Source organism: Hibiscus syriacus, unplaced genomic scaffold (assembly GCF_006381635.1).
Source record: "Hibiscus syriacus cultivar Baekdansim isolate YM2019G1 unplaced genomic scaffold, ASM638163v2 tig00005265_pilon, whole genome shotgun sequence".
NCBI classification, from domain to species: domain Eukaryota; kingdom Viridiplantae; phylum Streptophyta; class Magnoliopsida; order Malvales; family Malvaceae; genus Hibiscus; species Hibiscus syriacus.
The window spans coordinates 62,943-88,391 of record NW_024062050.1 but is presented as its reverse complement, the minus strand read 5'-3'; the positions used below and the strand labels follow the sequence as shown (position 1 = coordinate 88,391).

At 33.9% G+C, this 25,449-nt stretch overlaps 1 protein-coding gene and 2 pseudogenes across 1 annotated transcript; 2 read left to right on the top strand and 1 right to left on the bottom strand.

Annotated features, from left to right (window-relative positions):
• Positions 1-355: 355 nt before the first annotated feature.
• LOC120198993 lies at positions 356-1,551 on the top strand (annotated as a pseudogene).
• Positions 1,552-2,604: 1,053 nt separating this feature from the next.
• Positions 2,605-5,719, bottom strand: LOC120198992 (annotated as a pseudogene).
• A 16,051-nt stretch (positions 5,720-21,770) lies between these two features.
• Positions 21,771-24,674, top strand: LOC120199000 (transport inhibitor response 1-like protein). Its single transcript, XM_039200225.1, has 5 exons — positions 21,771-22,439; positions 22,750-23,251; positions 23,337-24,092; positions 24,300-24,348; positions 24,437-24,674. Exons 1-3 carry the CDS (start codon positions 21,865-21,867, stop codon positions 24,090-24,092), a joined length of 1,833 nt encoding a protein of 610 aa, XP_039056156.1. The 5' UTR covers positions 21,771-21,864; the 3' UTR covers positions 24,300-24,348; positions 24,437-24,674.
• The last annotated feature ends 775 nt before the right edge of the window (positions 24,675-25,449 follow it).

Below are 25,449 nucleotides of genomic sequence, written 5' to 3'. Positions count from 1 at the left end.
AATTAAAAAAAAATATGAACGCACCCTCTATATCTATCCTGAATCTAAATGTTCCTTACAAGAACAACAAACTAGCAGTCGGGATCTCCAAACCTTAAAATCAACTATGTTATGTATGTTTGGATCACAGCAACAAAACATATGTAAACATCATTTATTGAATGGCTTGAATGAAGTTAACTTTTTTTTTGATTAGAGTGTAATATAGAAAAAGATGAAATTAAATTATGTTTGTTTGCTTACTTGTTTCAACAAAATGGAAAGCACATGAAAGGCTTTCGAGTAAGACATCCGTTCTTTTGCAGGTTAGCCTTAGCCCAGCGAATCATGGCCATACTCTCTTCCCTTCTTATCTTTCCCTCTCTGCTAAAACAACAACTCAGTAAACTAACCCTTTGTTTTATTTATTTAAGCTCTCTTCTTTCTGTTGTCTATGGTGGATCTGATGCTGAATTAGCCCCAGCTTTGTAGATCTTCTCTGAGTGGGCGGTGAAAACGGAAATGGATTTTGAGGAACATAAAGAGCAGAGGAAGAAATGGGTGTGCCCGTTCCACTTCCCTCGGGCTACGACTCACTCGGCAACTCATCAGATGCTCGGTCCAAGATAGGACCCCTTAGCAGCGGCGAAGGTGGTGCGGCTTCGGCAACGCCGAGAAAAGTGGGGTCCGGTATAAGGTACCGTGAGTGTCTCAAGAACCATGCGGTGAGTATCGGAGGACACGCGGTGGATGGCTGCGGCGAGTTCATCGCGGCTGGTGATGAAGGGACCCTTGACGCCTTGAAATGCGCTGCTTGTAACTGTCACAGGAACTTTCACCGTAAGAAACTGAAGGCGAAGGCAGTAATATTTATAACCTCATCACCACCACCGTCAAACCTCCAATTTTCACCCTACTATAGGGCGCCGCCACCGGCCGGGTATCTGCACCTGAGCCCAACACCGCAGCAAAGGCCTTTGGCCTTGCCGGCGGCGTCGGGAGGTGGTATTGCCGGTGCCTACAGCAGAGAAGATGAAGATGTTTCGAATCCTAGTAGCGGTGGCGGTAGAGGTGGAGGATTAAAGAAGAGATTAGAACAAGATTTACGCCTGACAAAAGGATAAGATGCTTGGTTTCGCTGAAAGGCTCGGGTAGAGGATTCAAAGGCATGGTGAAGCTGCTGTGGAACAATTTTGTGAAGAAACCGGGGTGAAAAGGCAAGTTCTTAAGGTCTGGATGCATAACAAAAGTACACTCTTGGTAAGAAACCTAATCTCCAACCAAAAGAAAATGCTTCAAGAATGTTACCCCAGTAGAACAAAATCATCAAAGAATATGATAATGGGAAATTCTCTAGGGATTGAACTAGGGCTCTTGCCTTTCTTTCTTTTTGATTGTGAACCTGATTTTGATTCTGTTATTATTATTAGTGTAGGATGGTGATGATGATCTGAAGTTTCTGAAGAGTACATTGTTGCTAACTGTAGTTTTCTTTTTGATTTTAAGGTTGTTTCAGCTCAATAAATATCTCATTTTCATTAACTAATTTTAATCCATCATCTTTTCATCTCTGCATATCAATATAGTTTGCATTTCTGCGTGATCAAAATTACACTTCTAGTTTAGAATTAGCTTAGGTTTTATTAAGATGATGATCAAAGGGTTTTTGTAAGTTAGTATCATGTGATCGTAATTTCATGATAAAAGTGAATTAAAAACGTGTTGGCATGCAAAGCTGGAACATTTTCACTGTAATATACCTCTATTAAATATGGCTTTTCTCTCACTTTAATTAATTTTTCAACTGATATTTTGCAACTCTTATTACACTTCCTTCCAGCTGAACAAATCCTCAAAATCACCATTAAGGAAAAAGTTGACAAATCACCAGTTTTATTGCAGTGTTTCAGACATAAGTCAGACTTCTTCTGACCAGCCTAAGGTCCCGCGGATTGGCTCATTAAAAACACCTTTTTTAAAATTATTTTTAAAACATAATCAACAAATTAAACCCATAAACAACCATGTTTAAAATCATCGAGGAAGAAGAAGAGATGAGATATGTGTTTGTGGGGAAGAACTGAACACGTTTGATGTTGGGGAAAGTCGAGTAAAGAGAAGATAGCGTAGTGGGAAGCTGTCGGAATAAGAGTTTCAAAGAGGTTTTGAGTTTGGGGGGTTTTCTTTTTGGTGGTTTTACGCTGCTTTTGGGTTGTCCCTGTTGAGGGACATGTGGGCTCTCTGTCTCGAAACAAAAGTGAACTGAAACAACATTATTAATTGTACTGACATTACAGCTATCACATATGTTCTCTCTCTCTCTCTCTTCCTTTCCTCTTGTGTTCTTCTTCATCTTAACCCTCGCTTCATAAAAATAGTAAAATACCAATAATGATTCTTTCTTTGTTTTGGATGAATATAAAACTGTTTCATTACTATTAATGGCAATGGACCAATTTGCTGCTTTTGGTTATTTGGGAGGGTTAGCATTTTAACAACCGAATTAAACTTGATTGTGTTTGGCCTCTTACTTAGAGAAGAACCGATGGAATAATTTTTAATCACTTTTGAGAATCTTTCTATGATAGAAATGAACACGACAAAAATGGTATTTAGAAATCTGCATTCATTATACCTAGAAAGATTAGATTAGCTCAACAGTGAGAATCTATGGTCCCTGGTGGATGGCCCATGATCTGAATGTATTATCATCTGCCATAAAAATAGGCGTATGTTTCCCTCTATCAGGTGCCAGTTAAGATGAAGACAGACAAGCTGACCTATCCTGGCCTTTACAACAGCAACTCCTCGGTCAGGTTCGGACCTACTGGGGATCTGTCGGTTCCAGCACATTTGGGCCAATAAATCACACTATCTTCGACCTTATTACACAAACTGGATCCTTCCTTACAATGCACTGTGCGGAAAAGAGGAATCGTATCAGTGACACTTAAACAAACTGATATCTTTACTGAAATCCAAACGTATTCACCAAACAATGATGTTTAAGAACCGAAGGAATCATATCACAGTTACACTTGAAATAAATGCAATATAAAAACATATGCTATATCGCAAATCTGACTCGATATATGTTATGTACATCAATCTATAGTAAAGCAATCACCTTTTTGATAACATGGCATCAAGAGCTACGAGGTTGCAATGCACCTTGAAGATTCTTAACAGCACTGTCATAATATACAAACCCCATGAACCAGAATTCATGGTTATCAACTGATATGATCTGTATGTATTTCTCAGCCGGATTGGCTTTGCTAGTTGATGGATTCACTCCCCTCAGTTGATGTAATGGAATAACCACCTACACAAACATGTTGCGACCGGACACAAAATCACATACTAAATAATTAAACGGGTTAAACAAAGACAAATACGGGTTTAGATTTCATGCAGTTCACTGACTGTATATAAACTTATAAATAAAAATATTGATCCATAAATAAATGATAAAGGCAAGAATATTTACAAACACATGAGCACAAGTATGCATTAAAAGAAAGAAAGAAGCTATCAAAACTTTTGAGAAATCTCTAAAAAAACGTAGGTCCTCTTAAAACCGAGAAGGTGAAAACACAATCCTAGAAATTTAATGGTTTGAATAGCCTTAGGCCATCTATTACAGGATGGCTTTTGATTGTGTTCTTTAGAATCATAAGATCAATTTAGTAAAACTGAGGATGTCATAATCTATTTAAAGTTGTCCCAACCCAATCCATCTCTTATAATATTCTACCTTCGAAATAGTGTTCAACTTCGTTTTAAAAGTTGAATTTAAACAAAGCATTATAAAGTATCATTATCAACTAAAATTTTGCACAAGAGAGAACAAGTCTAACAACAACGTGAAACTCTTATGAAACAAGATAACCATGGAATTTTGCAAATAACTAGGATAAGTATAACGCCAATGAAAAAAAGGAATCTAGTATGTTTAAGAACAGTAAGAACAGTTTTCAGGTAATAAAGCATCCGGGTTTCTCAACTTCGAGTAATCCACTAATCCACATAGAACCATCAACTTGAGAGCATTCCATTCCAATTAGGGATGACAAGAAATGAAAAACTGAACTCGACTCAATCCGACCTGATCGGGTCGGAGCCAGGTCTAGGGAAAACCTACACTGCCCCAACCCAGAATAATTACAAAAATACAATATGCATTTATATAATTTTAGTTGAATTTTGATAAAAATAAAGTATTAAACAAAAATATAAGGTACTAAAATATGTTCTTATATTAAAATTTACTTTAGTTTTATGCTATTAATAAATTAATATTTTTATTCAATTTTTTTCTATTTTGAAAAAGAATATATGAAAAAATTAAAATCATACTAAATTGAGTTGGAGATGGGTTTCCGAATAAATTTTCGGGTTTGAATCTGGTGAGATTTTTTTAAAGTCGAGTTCGGGTAGGCTAAAATGCCAAGCTGATGGGACCAATTGTCATCCCTAATTACAATATATTTTGAAACATGTTAACCAAGGAAGAGATGAGAAAATAGTAATTCATGTCTTTAACATGGTATGAAACTGCCAAAACCTAACAATTTTCTATCGTATCATCAAAAAGCATCATTAATTTGATGGCTAATTCTTAGTCTACATACATTCGAACTCGACCCTAGCCCTTAGTTGCACATGCGAAAATTAGAAGCAAAGCAGTATTGCATAACATAAAACCTGTTTACCTTATAATAGCTATATTGAGTCTGGTCACCAACTTGATATGCCAGTGGGTTGTCGCTAAAAGCAAGCTTTTCGGTCGACAGGTATAGAACTCCAATAACAGGACCAGCCGAGGGGACAAGTAGCAGGCATATGTCTTCAGAAGCTTTTCAGCAGGAACAGTCTCAAATGTTGTCCCGAAGATCTTCTCATAACCACCATCTGCTATAACTTTGGTTGTCTGAGCAATTTTTCCTACAGCAGCGTCAGCAAAACTCGGCCCAGTTTTCACTACAACGACAATTATTATCCATTCATTTGACAAAAAAAAAATAGTACAGAGATAGCAAGGGCGAAAGGGTAATTATCAAAAAGATAGAAACAATTACAGTGTTGCCCACGTGTTCTCGGCTATCTCTTTCGCCTTCTTAGTATCGTCCGCCGCTTTCTTCCCCCACTTCCCCAACACGTCTTTCACTGATTCCATCTTATCTGCTCGAACAAAAAAGGGGAAATTTATTTATATAGACTTTAAAACTATATTCAAAATTCCAATTACACATAAACTGAAGCCAGTATGCTACTCTTGAAGGAAGACGATTGAACTGGTGCCTGAGACACGTAAGGATTGGACTCGGCAGACATGGTGGGGCAGCGCTGGTAGATATGGGTGCCGGATGTGGATTGGAATCTGATTGGGAACCCATGGAAACGCTGGACCAATTTTGCGGTGTAGGAGCGACGTCCGTCGGGTCTAATTTCGGGTACGGAGCGTAGTCAGAAGAGACAGTCGGCGGTTGGGTTGACTTTGGTTCCGAGATTTTCCCATGATCGGTCGGGGGCTGGCTCATCATTCCTTTCATAAAGGAAAAGGAGAAGGGAAAAATTACAAAAAGATAATAACGGGAGAGGGATCAAAATCCAAAGAAATCGTGAGCCGTCCTTCTTCATTCTTTTTGTCCCAACTTTCAACTTTGCATATCAAGTTCCACACGATAACGCATAATATGAGATCAACTACATCTGCCTTAATCCCAATATATTTTAGGCGATTATTTTTCGATTTCAACATTAATAAAGGCTATTTCCCCTGTAATAAAGAAAAAGAATACGCCCATTATCAAGGCTGTGTATGGATTTGGGCCTTCCCCTGTAAAGTAGCATGGGCTTCAATATTCCACCCATCATAGCTAAAAAGGCTATTTCCCGAAAGCATCTTTCTAGGTTTAAAAAACAACATCATTCCCGACTTCCCAGATGTGCGGGCTTTGTTAATCCAATTGGTTGGCTTTAAAAAAAAGAAGGGCTTTTATTCTTGTCGACTGATGTCCATCTTTTATGAACAATACACATAACCGTAGTATTAAAACCATTTTAAGACAGAACTAAACCTCCTACTTTATGGAAAGATTCTTAAAAAATTATTATTTTACTAAATAAAAAAAATTTTTAAGTCAGCTATGGTATGGCTGGATCTGTCTTGATGCATTGGAACGATGCATTTATTCCTTGTTTATTGCTGGGATTGTTTGGTTACCACCAAAATCATATAAATATTCCTTCTTCTTCTTTTCTTCTTTTCTTCAATTTGTTTTGTCACCTTTTCACAATGACTTCATGTTTCATCTTCATTTTTGCCCAATGAATCCGGGCCTTTCCATCCAAGTATTATTTTTTAAAAATTAATATTCAAAGTTACATCATTGTCCATTTATTTTTCGAATCTGTATCTCATTACATTAAAGCATGTTTTTAACCGCCTCTTTTTCGGTGACGTTTTTATGCGTCGATATTTGTAAGAATGTCACAAAAAACATTACTGAATCAATACCACAAAATTTAACGGTGTTGTGAACATAAAACACTGTAAAAAATCATGTTATATAGCGGCGTTTGTTTTCTCAAACGCCATTATTTATCGTGACATATAACCACGTCTATTCTTCAAAAGTTTCATTGAATTGTTTGAAGCAATTTATTTTACCTAAATTATGCATGCATCAAAAAATAGGCTAAGAATATCATCCTAGTTAATTCATCAGTAAATATAAAAGCAAAACCTTGTAAAATGCTGTCTTTAGACTTCCATTTTAATTTTTTATAATATTTATTATGCTTTCAATTGACTATATAATCACAGACGGGGTTGGATTGAGTTAGACAGAGACAATCGTTCCCTAAAATTTTATATTACATATAATTTCAGTTTTTATTAAACTTATCTTTTGTTTCTCTAAGATTTTATAAATTTTTTTTTTACATTCAAATTTTATAAATTTATCCCCCTATAACATTTAAAATTCAAAAATAATCAATTAAATTCGCAAAGAAGAATCTCAAAACTACATATTATTGGTCGGGGTTTTATGATTGAAAACGATTATACGTTTGAACCCACAATATTTAAATTATTACAACGATAATATTAATTGAATTAAAACCAATAAATAAGTAAATCAAATTTTAATTTAGAACCACCTAATATATTTATAAAAAATAAAAATTAGATTAATATATTCAAATTCAAAATTCAAAATATTATTTTAATTTAAGAAATTATTATTTATGAATCAGAGGTGATTAAATAATATTTGTTCAGAATCTTCTTAAATAATGATAACGCTCTCACATCTTATAAACAGTTACTCAAATTTAAATCTTTATGAAAAAATAATATTCTCTTTTATTACTAAAACAATTTATTAAGTTGTTAAAATGTTTAAGAGAGAGTTCATCAACTTGTATCCATTTTAAACACGCAAAAAGATGAAGGTATTTTATAAACATAGACTGATTGATCAATAAAAAAATATAAAGTACTATCCAAAGAAAATTAAATTATAAGGAATAATGTTAAAATAAGTCCCTGACATTTATTAAAATGATCATTATGTTTCTATTATACTCTTTGGAGTATTTTGACTTTTAATGTGTCATTTTAAAGTAAAAAGCCTCTAACATTTAAAAAAATAATCATTTTGTCTCTTATTCTTTTTTACGAGGCATTTTAGCTATCAATGTTTCATTTTATGTTAAAAAATGCTCATATTTAGAGCGTTAATCGTTTGTTAACTAATGATTTTTATCTATAGAGGAAGCTTTTTTGCTCCAAAGTGAAACGCAGGGAGCTAAAATACTCCAAAAAAAGAAAAGAAAGAATATAGACCAAATAACTATTTTGGTAAACGTTGGGGGTTGTTTTGACATTATATCAAATCACAAGATTACAAGTTATGATGTAAATCTATTAATGTATTTTGTTTTTAATAAATCTACAATGTAATATTTGTTAAAGATTCTCAAATTTGACAATGAACACTCATACCTCAAGCATATGCAGTGTTCGTATCATGATCTTAAGTGATAATAACAAATCTCTTAACAACTGAGGTTGTTTGGCTTGTGCTATTTTATATTTTTTAAGGATTAATAAAAAAATATACCTTGAAACACGGTTTGGTGCCTAAAGAATTTTTCATTAAAAATAAGTGCCTAAAGTCGTATATACGTTACACAACCGTCACTATTGTGTTTAGAGCTGGGTATACGGGCTACCCGCCCGTTTAGCCTTCGAGTTTTGACTGTGCGGGCTTAAACGGAACAATTTAAAAAGCCCGCATTCATAAACGATTTTGAATTTTAAGGCCCGCGGCCCATTTATTTAACCCCCGGGCTAAAACGAGCTTACCCGCTGCCCGTTAAATAACAACAATTTTAAATGCTTTAAATACAATAAAAAATAAGGTTCTAACTTGCTACATGTTGAGTTAATCGATCGACGGAATCGGCCAATAGGGGGTGAATTGGTAATTAAAATTTTGGTTGAAGCTTTTGAAGAAAATTGAAAGTAATTGCACAGCGATTTAGAGTGGTTCGACTTTCTCAATCAAAGTCTATGTCAACTACCTTAGCTATCCATACTAAGGATTTTCCAACAAATTCACTAATTTGTTCTTTCTTTTGAGGCCAAAGATATAACCTTACAACTCCCTCAAGAATATACCCCAATTCTTGAGAACACTCTTTCTCAAAGAGAAGATTACAAATTTGCAAACTTACAAGAAAATCCTCACAAGGTAGATTGTTTGCACAATTCTAGAACAAAGAAAATAACATTAAAAAGTGAATACAATTGAGTACAAGTAGTGTTCTTGAAAGCAAAATGAATATTGAATGAAAAATAGGCTTGAAATGCTCAAACTTGAGGTTTGATGCTTTCTCTTTGATTCTCTCTTGATTCTTGTTGATTGTTGTCTCTTGTTTTTGATCAATGGCTTCTAAGCTTTTTTAAATACACCTTCAAATGATTCTGAATGTTAGGGATGCTTAGTGGAGTCAATAGAGCCGTTTAAGTGTGAAAACAATTAATAAATTCAGTTGGGAGCGTCAATGCATCGATGCATACCTATGGTGCATCAGTGTAAAATTCAAATATTTTGACCGTTGGACCCTTAGTGCATCGGTGTTTCAAAATAGCCAGAGTGCATCGATGCATGGCTAGTGCATCGATGCATGGCTGGTGCATCAAATGCATTCGATGTTTTCATAAAATCCTCAGTGCATCGGTGCATGGTATGTGCATCGATGCATGAAATGAATTCGATGTTCAATTTAATTCATGGTGCATCGATGCATGGATTGGTGCATCGGTGCATCACTTTGATAAATTGATTTTAGGCTTGATTTTGGTTCAAAATACTTTATGAAAATTGTTTCAAAAATAGTTTAAGTATAAAACACAATTTTACACATTTAGTAAGGTTGAATTTGAACTTGAAAGACTTGGAGTAATAATTTGATATTCGATTAATTAAATCGAATATACTTAGAAAATCATTGTAAAATCTTAAAATTAATTTAAACTTAATTGTTATATCGAAACACAAAATGTTTTCAACAATCTTCCTTTTTTTGATATAACAAAACATTTGTGTTATTTAAGATTTTCTAAAAATATGAAATTAATTTTGAAAAATTACTCTCCCTTACTATAACACTTCTCCCTTTTAACATTAATATTCTCCCCCTTTTGTTAAATCAAAAAGATTTAAAAATCGATTTAAACAAGGTTTTGAAAAACATAGCCAATTGATTAAATATATATATATATATAACTTAAGCTGCTAAGATCACAATCAAAAGAGAGATTAGCCATTAGTTTTATAAACAATATTCATAATTAAATGTGAAATGGCATAATTGGTCAAAATGAACTAATATGATGCAAAAATTAATAATCATTAAAATCAAACCAAATATATATAATTAGTTCAAAATCCATAAAACATCCAACTCCTAACAAATTCAAACATTTATCAATCCAAAACAAACAATCCAGAAACATCAAAACAAATATCAATCCAAGTTTTAAAACAAGAAAACATGGAAAATGTCTAATCCATAGGAGGGTCGGGAGGAGGAGGATAATGAGCTCGAACTTCAAGAGTGAGCGCGTCCATACGTTCACGCATCTCCCGCTGAAACTCAGTAATTTGAGACTTCATGGAGGCAAACCTCAGATCAAACGACTCCAAGAAGGATCGAAAATATGATGGTATTTGATATTCTTGTCGTACCTGTTCTGGTGCAGGCTACTCGTCTGGAACGTGATCGTCGATATCTTGCATAAGTTGTTGAAACTCAGGATCATCGTCAGCAGCCGGTGCCAGTGCCGGAGGAGGAGGATGAGCACGAGAAGAGCTAGGAGCAGCTCTTGAAGAACTAGCTCACGGGGTTTGCTTACCGGGTCGAAATACCCAAAGACCGGTTTCCTCGTCTTGCTTCCAATCCGCTTTCTTCAAGGAAGTAAGATTGATTTGGTTTGGAGTGGGATAGGATTGTCGAGAGAGACGTCTAGACCAAGTTTGATAAAGAGGTTACTAAGAAGACATCCATAAACTAATGTTTCGACAGTTTTGAAGGAACAATGTTTATGACATCAACTAGTTGACTGAAGATAATGTGGGTAGATTGATTTTGATCTTATTCTTGAGACAGTGCATCCACCACAAATCCCTAATACGAAGAGTGGAGTACCTACCTTCGGATGGTCTAAACCACCAAGAGATCATCAGATGAAGAAAACGATCGTGATATGATCGTAGAGTTTTAACACTAGCGTTTGGAACATAGGGATAATCTATAGTTTCATTCTTATTAAATAACCCATCATCATCTAATCCAAAACGTGAAGCTATAATCGCGGGGTCAATATTAATATATTGGCCTAAAAGATATGATCTAATGGCTATAGTCCCACATTGAGTTTCGTTTTGAATACATACCGCATTGGAATAAAAAATACGGACTAACTGTTGATAAACGATAGGTTTGAGCTAAAACATTTTATCAAACTTCCAAGCTTTAAGAATCAGAAGGTATTCAAAGTCAATATATATCATAGCTTGAAGAGAAGGAATACGCTCTTCCCGGATTCTGTAAGTTTGAAAAGAATTTTTGTACCTAGAGTACAATTTGTCTCTACGACGCTCAGGCATGTTAAAACAATCCTAATAGAGATTAAGGTGGAGGAGGAATGATATTAGGAGGTTGGTTTGAACGAGAACGACTCGATGAAGTTCTAGGTTGTTTGGGATTAGGCATAGTTTAGGAATCGGAAAAAGGAATATAACCTGCATATTGAAACACATGTATGCAATTTAATCAATCCCAAAACTCAAATGAGTCCGCAATAATTCAAGGTTCTCTAAACCAAATTCTAATAGGCATAGTTTTTGAAAAACTATTTAGAAAACAACGTTTGAAAATTATAATATGTATAGTTTTTCATGAAGACAACATAATTAAATCAAAAACGTCAAATTTAAAAACTAAAATCAGATTTTCGGTTTTTTTTTAAAATTTCAAAAATTCAAAAATTCATTGAAAATTTGTGAGTTTTTTATGAAATTGGTTGTAAAATCTAGTTTATAATCATCAAACAATTAATGCCCGATATAATGTTCATCCTAGAACTAATCTAAACTATTCCTAAGATCAAAAATCAATGAAATAGAGTTTTTGAAATATTATCTTGAAATTTTCGGATTTGAGGGAATGTGATGTTGTTTTGCACAATTTGATGATAAAAGCAGGATTAGGAGTTGAAGATCTTGGATATTCCAACAAAATTTCGTTGGTTTTGAGCAATAAGAGAATTTAGAGAGTGAGATGGATGAGCGGCTAGAGAGGTTTAGTTTTTAGGGTTTGAACCAAATGAGAAAAATAAGCCTTTTAAACCCAAAACCCGACGGATGCATCGATGCATGACCCTGTGCATCGATGCACATTCAAGGCGTGCATCGGTGCATCAACATGATGAATCGATGCACATTTAAAGGGATGCATCGATGCAATTTTAAGTGTATCGATGCATGAAGCACAAAAATGTCAAAAAATCCGTTTTAAACACTCAAAAAGCTAAATTAATTGGCTCTAGTGGTATTGGTAACTCATATATTGAAAATTAATCATGTTCAATCAATCAAATTAATCCTTTAAACTACTTTTGAACATAAAATTAATTTTCATCAAGCAACATAAACTCCCCCTAATTAATAGCAAAGAATGCAATAAAAAATTATCATTATATGCATTTTTCATTTATACTTAAAAGTGTTAAAATTATTTTAAACACTAAGTGAAGATATGTCAGTTAAACCTAATTCTCTCCTAAGTGTCCAAAATCTTTCTTTGTTTAAAGGTTTTGTAAAGATATCCACTAATTGGTGCAAAGTATCAACAAATTCTAGAATTACATCTTCCTTAGCGACATGGTCTCTAATGAAGTGATGTCTAATTTTAATATGCTTAGTTCTAGAGTGTTGGATGGGATTTTTAGTGAGACAAATAGCACTAGTATTATCACACTTGATAGGAATGGTACCTACTTCAATTCCATAATCAAAAAGTTGTTGTTTCATCCATAAAACTTGTGCACAACAACTATCGGCTGAAATATATTTCGCTTCAGTGGTAGATAATGCGACACAATTTTGTTTCTTTGAAAACCAAGAAATCAGCATATTTCCAAGGAATTGGCAAGTGTCGGAGGTGCTTTTCCTATCTAATTTGCATCCTCTATAATCCGCATCAGAGAAGACATGCAAGCTAAAGCTAGATTCTCTAGGATACTAAAGTCCTAAACTAGGAGTGTCCTTAAGGTATCTAAAGATCCTCTTAACAGCTGGTAAATGTGATTCCTTAGGGCATGATTGAAATCTAGCACATAAGCAAACACCTAAGAGAAGATCGAGTTGTTACCCCTTTTGATGGATCACCTATAATCTCACCATCCTTGACATAGTTGTACTCTCTTGGGGTAAGATACTTCCCTTTCTTCAATGGTTGGATTCTTGAGAGGATATTGAGTTTCCTCATCTTTCGTTTCTTCCTTTGATAATGGTTCTCCAACGTCATGTCCAACGTCTTTTATATTTATAATACCTACATCATCATTCAAACAAGAATCCTTCATCGGAAAGAGATTGTCATCGAAAAACATGTATAGACTCTTCTACAACTAAAGTTCTTTTATTAAATACTCGATAAGCTTTAGAATTTAAGAAATAACCCAGAAAAATTCCTTCATCACTTTTAGCATCAAATTTGCCAAGATTGTCTTTACCGTTGTTTAAAACAAAACATTTACATCCAAAAGGATGAAAATAGCTAATGTTAGGCTTTTTATTTTTGAAAATGTCATATGGAGTTTTCTTTAAGATTGGCCTAATCATTACTCGATTTACAACATAACAAGCGGTATTTGTGGCTTCCGCCCAAAAATATTTTGGCAAATTGTTTTCACAGAGCATGGTTCTAGTCATTTCTTCTAAAGTTCGATTTTCCTCTCAACAACTCCATTTTGTTGAGGGGTTCTAGGTGATGAAAAATTATGACTAATATCATTAGAATTACAAAAATCAGTAAATCCAAGATTTTCAAATTCAGTTCCATGATCACTCCTAACACTAGTTATAGAGTAACCTTTTTCGTTTTGGATTACTTTTGAAAACGTGATGAATTTTTCTAATGCTTCATCTTTAGTAATTAAGAATAGAACCCAAGTATATCTAGAATAGTCATCTACCAAGACAAATGCATATTGTTTTCCACCCAAGCTAGTAGTCCTAGTTGGCCCAAAAAGATCTATATGGATCAATTGTAATACTCTACTAGTTGATACATCATTAATGGATTTAAAAGAAATTAGCTTTTAATTTCCTTTAGCACAAGCATCACATATTTTATCATTATCAAATTTAAGCTTAGGCAACCCTTGAACTAAATTTCCTTGAATTAGCCGTTGCAAAACACTCATACTATCATGTCCTAGTCTCCTATGCCATAACCAACTATCATGTTCATCCTTAGCAACTAGGCATAAATTAGTCATATCAATAGAGTCTAAATGCACCATGTATATATGTTTCCTATTCTATGAGCAACAAGCATAATTCGATTAGATGCAATGTCAATAACTTTACAACCATTAGTTTCAAACATGACATTGAATCCTTTATCACATAATTGACTAATACTTAAGAGATTATGCTTTAATCCATTCACATATAAATTTTTTTTAATTTGTATGGAAGAAGTATTACCTATAGTACCTATACCTTCGATGTGACCTTTTGAATTATCACTAAAAGTCACTTCTCATCCATTTTTGGCGTTAAGCTCTATGAACCAGTTTTTGTCTCCGGTCATGTGTCTTGAGCATCCACTATCAAGGTACCATGAGTTTGAATTTGTTTCCTATGCCTTGTAGCAATGCTCCTTTTCCTACAAAATATAGATTAATTTCTAATTTTTGGTACCCAAATTCTTTTGGGTCCATATTCATTAGTTTCCAAAATCTTAGTCCCATTAGGTATCTATTTGTGTAGGATATCTTTATCTTTAGTAGTAATGAGTCCTTTAGGAACCCATATACTTCTAACGATTTTTCCATTAGAGGTTCTTCGAGGACCTCTATAATTGTAGTTTTTAAAACTTTTTCTAAAAAAGTTGAATTTTGAATTTTCTCTATTTTTAAAACGTTTTGTTCCATCTTTATCAAAAGAAGTTTTAAGATCATCAATTTTTTTATGATCATCATTGACCTGTGAAAGTAAATTTTGCAAATCCAAATTTTTCTTTTCAAACTCTTCTAGTTTGATTTGCAAATCTTTGATTTTACTTTCAAGATCGTTGTTGGTTTTTTATATGAGTTTATTTTCATTTTTCAATTTTGAAACATCATTTTTATATTTTAAAAACAATTTCTCATAATCCGAAGCCAACCCATTATATTCCTCTAATAGCTCATCATAAGATAAATCATCAAATTCAGATGAGTTAGAGGTTACCTTAGAATCTTCCCCGAATGCCATCAAGCACAAGTTTGCTACTTTTTGTTCCTCTTCATCGGAACCCTCTTCATCGCTCCATATAGCCACATGAGCCTTGTGCTTATTTTTTGATTAACCATTTCTTTTCAATTGTGGGCAATCATATTTGACATGCCCCAGTTTTTTGCATTCATAGCAAATGATAGAGTCCTTCTCTTTTGGTTCATTTTTGATGCCTTCATTTCGTTTGAATTCTCTTCCTCGGTAAGGTCTCATCATTTTCTGAACTGTTTGGCAAGCAATGCCATTTCCTCGTCATTGTCATCTTCATCCGAATCACTCTCATCTTTTGTGGATTTGAGAGCAACTCCAATGTTTTTCTTCTTCTCCTTCTCCTTTGGTGTCTCGTCAATCTTATCAAGGTCTACCTCATCTTCAAGCATCATTTCATGAGTGAGGAGGGAATCGATTACCTCTTCAAGAGTTAAGGACTTTAGGTTCTTAGCCTCGATGATTGCAGTCTTCTTGGATTGCCATGATTTTGGAAGTGAATAAACTAACTTCCTCACAAGCTTTTCGTTTGGAATGATCTCTCCATATGATTTGAGACCATTGACAATCGTGAGAATCTATCCGTCATAGCTTTGATATCTTCATTTGGTTTCATCCTGAAATTTTCATAGCTATGTGTTAGAAGACTAATTTTAGATTCTTTTACCTCGTCGGTGTCTTCATGAGTGACTTGTAGTTTATCCCATATTTCTTTGGTGGTTGTACAAGATGAAACTCTTCCATATTCATCTGGTCCAAGAGCACAAAAATATATGGATTGCTTTGGAGTTGAGCTGGAACATTCTTGTCTCTCATTCACTCCACATTATTGGATGAGTGAGAGGCTTGATATATCCGTGTTCTACAACATTTCATTCTCCCATGTCACTTGCTTGAATGAAATACATCATCATATTCTTCCAATAGGTATAGTTAGCTCCATTGAAGAATGGAGGCTTGTTGACGGGCATCGAATCGAGATCGGAGTCGACATTTGAAGTAGAGGCCATTGATGACTTGACAATCGATATAACTCTTCCCGAATCGAATCAAGAGGCGATTAAACCTTCAAATGAGTGAGGCTCTGATACCAATTGTTGAGTTAATCGATCAACAAAATCGGCCAAGAGGGGGTGAATTGGCAATTAAAATTTTGGTGGAAGCTTTTGAAGAAAATTGAAAGTAATTGCACAGCGATTTAGAGTGGTTCGACTTTCTCAATCAAAGTCTACGTCTACTACCTTAGCTATCCACACTAAGGATTTTCCAACAAATTCACTAATTTGTTCTTTCTTTTGAGGCCAAAGAGATAATCTTACAACTCCCTCAAGAATATACCCCAATTCTTGAGAACACTCTTTCTCAAAGAGAAGATTACAAATTTGCAAACTTACAAGGAAATCCTCACAAGGTAGATTGTTTGCACAATTCTAGAACAAAGAAAATAACACTAAAAAATGAATACAATTGAGTAAAAGTAGTGTTCTTGAAAGCAAAATGAATATTGAATGAAAAATAGGCTTGAAATGCTCAAACTTGAGGTTTGATGCTTTCTCTTTGATTTTCTCTTGATTCTTGTTGATTGTTGTTTCTTGTTTTTGATCAATGGCTTCTAAGCTTGTTTAAATACACCTTCAAATGATTCTAAACATTGGGGATGCTTAGTGGAGTCAATAGAGTCGTTTAAGTGTGAAAACAATTAATAAATTCAGTTGGGAGCGTCAGTGCATCGATGCATACCCATGGTGCATCAGTGTAAAATTCAAATATTTTGACCGTTGGACCCTTAGTGCATCGGTGCACTAAGAGTGCATCGATGCATCAAGTGCATTCGATGTTTCAAAATAGCCAGAGTGCATCGATGCATGGCTGGTGCATCGATGCATCAAATGCATTCGATGTTTTCATAAAATCCTCAGTGCATCGGTGCATGGTATGTGCATCGATGCATGAAATGCATTCGATGTTCAATTTAATTCATGGTGCATCGATACATGGATTGGTGCATTGGTGCATCACTTTGATAAATTGATTTTAGGCTTTTATTTTGGTTCAAAATACTTTATGAAAATTGTTTCAAAAATAGTTTAAGTATAAAACACAATTTTACACATTTAGTAAGGTTTGAATTTGAACTTGAAAGACTTGGAGTAATAATTTGATATTCGATTAATTAAATCGAATATACTTAGAAAATCATTTATAAAATCTTAAAATTCATTTAAACTTAATTTGTTATATCGAAACACAAAAATGTTTTCAACACTACACCTTTAAAAATGATCCAGCAACTTGAAAAGGAAGGTAGCACCGTCAAAATAATAAATAATATTTAAATTTTATTTTAAATAGCCGGAAATGATTATAAAATAATTTTTTTAATTTTTTAATCATTAATATATATAACGATATAATTACTTAAACTCAAATTAAAAAAACAATATTAACTTATATCACCAAATTGAAAAACAAATAAAACAATAACCACATTATACTGTTATAAAACACGATTATTCAATGCTATAATATGAAGACACAGAAGTCTCTGCAAGCAAAAATTCAAACATAAAAATTCAACAAAGTCAAATATTATACAAATCTAACAAGAAAGTTGTCATGTGGTCCTAATAATTGTATTTTATGGATACTTTAGAGAAAGACTAAAACATAATATGAAAATATAAAATAAAATACTTACAATATAAGAGTAAATTTGAAAGATACAGTTATAATAAAATTGATAAAATATAAGTCATTAATTTGTTAAAATATATTTATTTTGTAAAAGTCTTTAAAAGTTGAAAAATTATGTTTTCAATTTTTTCTTTTACTTTTCTTTCTTATTTTTAATCCAAATATTACGTGTCATGTGATATATATTATTAGAATATCACGTGACTTTTTATAATTAAAGAACGAAATGGATAACAAACTTCATAAAAAAAAAATAAAGGTCAAAATTAAATAAAAAAAATCTTTAAATACCAATAATGATGTAAATTTTACAAGACTAAAATATTATATAAATCTTTTAATTTTTATTTTTTAAAATGAAGAATAATTTGATACATTGCAAATGAAAAAAAAAATCAAACAGCGGTAGAATTATGACAAACACCCTAATAAATTTAAGAACTACAATGATTATAAGTAACATCATATTTATAGGTAATTTATTTTCTTTTCTATAAAATTCTTTAAGTTTATTTCTCTAAAATTTTATAAATTTTAAATTAAGCGGGCTATTGCGGGCTTCGCGGGCTACCCGCGGTTATACTCATTAAACCCACGGGTTTAACGGTCCAGGCTAAAAAGCCCGCAATTTAAACGAGATGTAGTTTTTGAGGCCCGAAGCCCGCACGAGCCACGGGTTAAATGGGTAGCCCGCAGGCCTTAACCTATATACCCAGCTCCGATTGTGTTCCTTGTCTTGTTTTGAAAAAAAAAATAATATTTTTATAATTAAAAAAATTAAAAAATATAACGGTATGACCTGAAAGATTAACAGATAAAATATTAGACACCTATTTTTACGAAAAAATCTTTAAACACTAAAATACATTTCAAAATATAGTTTTAACACATCTTTTTATATTAATTCTTTTTTTAACTGCAAACTTTATGGTAAAAAAGTACATAAATTTTTAAATAATAAACTTAATTGTATTATTTAAATTCGACCTTTCATGAGTGGTGTCCTATTAAATTATTGATAAATAAATGTTTGAATTTTAAAAGTTCATAATGTATGTAATGAAGGTTAAAACTATTAGACGATTGCCTTTTCTTTTCTATATTTTGCAAAAAAGGGCCAATGGCAGTTGATGATCCAAATGGAAGAATGTTGCAACATTTATAGGCGATTTAAAAGTGTAAAAATATGGTGACCCTTATTCTCATATGTAATGGGGTAAGAGGGAAGTAAGATAGTAGGTTGTCCCCAACATCAGGTTGAGAGCAGTTTCCGTAGGAGACCTCCAAGTTATGAAATGCCCTCCATGAGACCCGATCCCACGACCCCAAGATTAAGAACCTTGTGCTCTACCAACTGAGCTGGATGATCATTTATTTAAAAGTGTAAAAATGATTTTATAAAAAAAAAGTTGTAAAAATGAACCAATATCAGTTATAGTGAAAACCCCCATCTTCTTTTCGGTAGCTTTGCATAAATATACCCTTTTAAAAAGAACTTATTTTTTTGGAAAAAAAGTTTGATAATGATTAAATATTACCTAACAAACGAATAAAAGATAAGGAAAAAGGACAATAGGAAAATAAAATTAGGAATTTTAAGAGCTCATCAAACAGCCAAAAAATTAAAAAAAAATGATTAATGGTTAAGAATCATTTAAAACTTATTTTGTAGCTCTAAATGTCACTTATATTAATGCCAAATACTTGATATTTTCATTTTCTTTATATTTCTAAAAATCGAATAAAGAAAGTTTTTTAATTAATTATCATGTAATTTTACTCTATATATCACAATCAGAAAATAACTAATGTAAATAATTTCAAGTAATATTGAGATTATACTTGCATTTGAATAAAAATAAAATTTGAGGTTTATATAATTACCTTACTGATTTATATCAGCTTTATTTTCATTTTTATGGAAATATTAATTATGTTTCAGGAAAGATACCGAGAAGAGAGATGCTTGCAAGTGATGGACACACGAGTATGGAACACGTGAAGAGAGAAAAACATTACACTACCACCTACGAGCGATCTACCTTTGCCTCTCCATCCAACAATCCCCTTGAATGTCACAAACTAAATCTCTCCATCTATATTTTTAGATTAACTATAAATTCGAAAATGATGACAAAATGTTCTAAAATATAACAAAAAGTCTTAGAACGTGGAAAGATTTATAACCTTATAGAAAATTCTAGAATACTCTATAACGTTGGAGAACAATGTAGAATGTACTAGAACATTGTGGAAGGTTCCAGACCATCGTAACAGTTTTGAAACTAGGAACTATGAAGAATAAAATAGGAAAATTTGTGAAATATTCTAGAAGTTTATGGAAAATTTTCTAAGTGTATATTATATTAAATTTATATAGAAAGTTGGTTAAACTAAAAGTAGGTACGTAAACTATGTCTTTTTTACTTTAAGTACCTAAATTATATTTTGGTCAAATTAAGTTTTTAAACTATTTTAAGTACCTAAATTATTTTTGGTCAAAATGAATCTCTAAACTATGACTTTTTTTGTTTTAAGTTCCTAAACTATTTTTTTTATCAAAACAAATATCAAATTTTGTGTGACGTGTCAACATCTTATTGGTCGAAAAATATTTTTTTAACTTATAAAATGACGGGACTTGAAATGTTTAAATATAATAGTTTAAGGACTTAGTTTGACAAAAAAATAGTTTAGATACTTAAAGCAAAAAAAATACTTAGTTTAAGTGCTTATTTTTACTTTAAGACTAAAAAATTCTAGATATAAAATATAAACAATAGGATCAAACTAATCTTCATCGTCCATTGAGGAGGTAGAAATTTCTATAAAAAAGTTGAAGAAAACCTTGTAAGGTGTTTTCATATTTGTCTTATTTTCACTTTGCTTAGTTTCAGAAAAACACATTTTTTAAATGTTTAGTTTAACTTTATTATTAAAAAAAAGTGTATACGTACCACACAGGAAAAAAAAATCCTTACATGAAGCCTTCATAATTAAGTCGACAAATGTCTTTAACTTTGTAGTTCGTAAGTAGAGTAGAGAGACACAATTTATGAATAATTATTTTTAAATCAAACGTTCATATTTATAGTAAATATAAAATAATCTCTAGAAAACATATGCATGCCCTTAATTTGCATGATACATTTTTATTAACATTTAGTCTTTAAATTTGGTTTTTTTTTAATTTAGTTCTTGATTTTTTTATTCATATTAACTCTAAATATAATATCTATTAGTGTTAATTCGGTCTTTAAATTTGGATTTCATTACACAATTCAATCCTCAATAGAATTCAAATTCAAGGTTTAACTCATAAAATATGTTAAGTTCAAAAATTAATATAGATATATATTCATAAATTATTGAGAAAATTACTAAATTTAAGAACTAAATGTTACTTTTTCTTATTGTATTGAAATTAAATTTTATTTGATCATTAAATATAAGAGAAAAGATAATTATGAAATTTTATCGTCTAAAACATAAATAAAGGCAAATCCCTCTAAAAATCAAAATTTTATTTAGTATTTTCGCTTAATAGTACTGTGTCAATTACTTAGATAAAAAATAAAATTGGAAAAAGTTGAAGGATAGTTTTGCAAATAAAATGAGAAAGGAAGGGTTGTCTTTAAGAAAAACCCAAACAAGCTTTTACAAGTTGACAAGGGAAGTGTTACCAACTAGTATCTATGATGTCTAAAAAACTAACAATTATTTTAATGAAAAAAAGAGATTAAAAGACAGAAGCTCGTAAGAAAAAATCCCAGATAATGAAGGATAAGTGTGTCGAGCCATTGGATATTGCAGATGGAACAGAGAGAGAAAGAGGCATGAGAATCTCATTGCTGACTCCTGAGAACAAAGAAAAAACACCCAAAAAGAAAAGAACTTTACTATTAGTATTTACGACCAAATCTCAATCCCAGACATTGAATCCATATTTTCATCATCTAAGAGTCTCAAATCTCAATCCCATCTCTCACTCCAAAGGATAAAAAAAGAAAGATTGTCTTTAAGACCACCAGGCAGATCGTGCTCTACAAAATCGCCTTCTTTCTACTCTTTTCATTGTCTGTGGCGTGAGACAACAGACCGGAACCGGAGCAAAATGTCTGAGGACGACGAGAGGCAGCAGTCATTGCCGTCGGATATTGAGTTCATTTCCAACAAGGCGCGGAACTGCAACGCTACTGGATCTGGCTCGGGTCACCCGGAGTTCCAGTCGGCGTACCCGGACCAGGTTCTGGAGAACGTGTTGGAGAACGTGCTCCACTTCCTGACGTCAAAGCGGGACCGAAACGCCGCTTCATTGGTATGCAAGTCTTGGTACCGGGTCGAGGCGCTGACTCGATACGAGTTGTTCATTGGGAACTGCTACGCGGTTTCGCCGGTTCGGGCCACTACCAGGTTCACCGGGGTGAGGGCTTTTCACCTGAAAGGGAAGCCCAGATTCGCGGACTTTAACTTGATGCCGCCCGATTGGGGGGCACACTTCAATCCCTGGGCGCTGGCGATGGCCAAGGCTTACCCTTGGCTGGAAAAAGTTCACCTGAAGCGGATGTCCGTGACGGATGATGATCTGGCAACACTTGCCGGGTTGTTTGTAGGATTTAAGGAGCTCGTCCTCGTTTGCTGTGATGGGTTTGGAACTAGTGGCCTTGCTATTTTCGTTAACAAGTGCAGGTATTCTTCTTTGTTATTGCTTTTGCTGTTGCTTTTTATTAACCAATAAATGGCTGATTAGATCTATTGTTGGTGTTAAAGAGTAATGGTTATTGGTTAATTTAGTATAGGGTTGAAATTATTTTGTCGCTATATTGATATATATTTTTTGATCTGATCATTGTGTTTGTAGATTGAATGTTTTAAGATCTGTTTATCATTTTCCTTGATCTGAGTATGAACTGGGATGCGAAATGTTGAGTTTTTATAATGTGTCAATGGATGAAAGGAGAGTTTGAGGATGGGGATTGATGTATTCCTATAATTGCAGACAGCTTAGGGTGCTTGATCTGATCGAATCTGAGGTTATAGATGATGAGACAGATTGGATATCCTGTTTTCCCGAGGGTGAATCACATCTTGAGTCCTTCATATTTGATTGTGTGGAATGCCATATAAATTTCGAGGCATTGGAAAAGCTGGTGGCTAGGTCTCCTTCACTTAAGAAGCTCAGATTAAATCGACATGTTTCAATTGGGCAGCTATATCGCCTGATGATTCGAGCTCCACAACTCACACACCTTGGGACAGGGTCCTTTAGCCACTCGGAGATTGCAGGGCAAGGTGATCAAGAACCAGATTATGTAAATGCATTTGTTGCCTGCAAATCCTTAGTTTGCCTCTCTGGGTTTAGGGAAATAGTTCCCGATTATATGCCCGTAATATATCCTGTTTGCGCAAATCTAACATCTCTGAATTTCAGCTATGCTAACATCACTGCAGAACAGCTTAAACCAGTTATCAGCAAGTGCCACAAGCTCCGGATTTTCTCTGTACGTAATCGAGATTTTATTCTACAAACTTTTTGAAGAAATTAGGTTTTTGAAGACAAAGCTGATTTTAGCTTTGATTGTGCAGGTTCTTGATTCAATATGTGATGAAGGGCTTCAAGCTGTGGCTGCAACATGCAAGGAATTATGTGAACTTCGGGTTTTTCCTGTCGATGCTCGAGAGGATAGTGATGGCCCGGTTTCTGACGTTGGCCTCCAAGCTATTTCGGAAGGTTGTCGGAAATTGCAATCTATTCTATATTTTTGCCAGCGGATGACTAATGCAGCTGTGATAGCAATGTCCAAGAACTGCCCCGATCTGGTTGTTTTCAGGCTGTGCATTATGGGGCGCCATAGGGCTGATCATGTGACCGGAGAACCCATGGATGATGGATTTGGAGCCATTGTTATGAACTGCAAGAAGCTCACTCGCCTTGCTGTATCTGGATTACTGACAGATAAAGCTTTTGACTACATTGGACGACATGGGAAATTGTTACGCACATTGTCAGTGGCTTTTGCCGGAAACAGTGACATGGGGCTGAAATATGTGCTTCAAGGTTGTCCACAATTGCAGAAGCTTGAGATTAGAGATAGCCCTTTCGGAGATGCAGCTCTGTGTTCTGGTTTGCATCACTACTACAACATGAGGTTCCTCTGGATGTCCTCATGTAGCCTCACTCGCCATGGTTGCCAGGAGATTGCTCGTGCTATGCCTCACCTAGTAGTTGAAGTGATTAGGTCTGCTGATGAGGAGATGGATGATGACATTGAAATATTATACATGTACCGGTCTCTTGAAGAGTCAAGAACTGATGCACCAAGATTTGTCACCATCTTGTAGGTAAACACAGTGCAGAAAACTGTTTCAAATTTTCTCATGATAGATAGAATCCAAGTTTAAACTGCTTCACAGGGAATAGTAATATGGCAGGCATCTTTTAGATAAATCCCATGTGTTCCAGTAAACTCGGCCAAACAAAGTCGGGTAAATAACTTCTGCTTCAGCCTCGGGTTTGTTTCTTTGACATTAACCTTCATTTTTGCATAGGTTCTTTTCAAGGACTTTGGATGAAGGAACCAAGGAAAAGGATGTCTTTGTAAGTACTAAACCATTGAATGTTGTTCTAGCGGTACTCATTTAAATTTCATGTTTCTGTATTCATTTTTATGATAATTGGGAGTTAGCCAAAAGAGAAGGGAGGAGGGGGTTGATGAACTAATATGGAGGGGCAATGTTACATGTCTTTCGGGCCAGATCGCCGTAGATTTTGATGTCAGAGAGATTTGAAGCAGTCAAGAAGTATTTATGCACTCTCTAAACGATACTTTGCTCATTTGGATTAAGACTGTAGTTTAAGCTATAGCTTGTGCAGACCTTAAATCCCAGGCTTGCACTTCTCTTTGTATCTTTATTTCTTTTTCACCTTGTTTCAGATTTGTTATTATTATTGTTAGTAAGTGATCATGTATGAACTGTGGACAATGAACTTTTAGAAAGACTGTTTTTCTTTTATTTTCTTTTTTATATATTTCCTTTCCTAGTTCTCCCTATAGAATGCGGAATGATTATATGACAGGAATGGCCATTAATTATGGTTTGGAAAGTGTTGTATAAGTTCACATTGCAGGCCCCTCTCCACTATGTTCCATCCACAACAATCCCAATCCCATTTCTTAAGAAAAGGATTGATGGATGTATGGTGGATGGTCGTCATAATTTCTCACTCTCCACTGGTAATGGTTGAAGCTTATGGACACTCTTTGGGCTGCGTTAGATTCTCCTATATCAAGGGGTAGGACCAATCATTTTGATGATTAGTATGGAAGATCTATCTGCCCTTCTTTGTTGGTATTCGCCATTGTCAGCTAGGAAGGGTAAAAAAGCAAAGCTTATAATCGATGAGGGGTCTGACTCTGCAATTGAATAAGTGATGGAAAAGTATAGTATTTTTTTTTACGCCCCGTAACTCTTCCTCAGCCAGGCTTGGGTAGAAGTACAAGTATTAATAGCATAGAAAAAATGCGCTCCTCGTACTTAAATTAATGTGTTTGCTCGCGGTAATTGTGGCCTCTCGGGAGAACAGATGAGTGCATTTTGAAGCATTTGCTAGTACTAATATTGGAAATATTAGCCCCGTGACTATATTGGAAATGCTATTTCAAATTGGTGAATCTTAGAATTAAATATTATTAATATA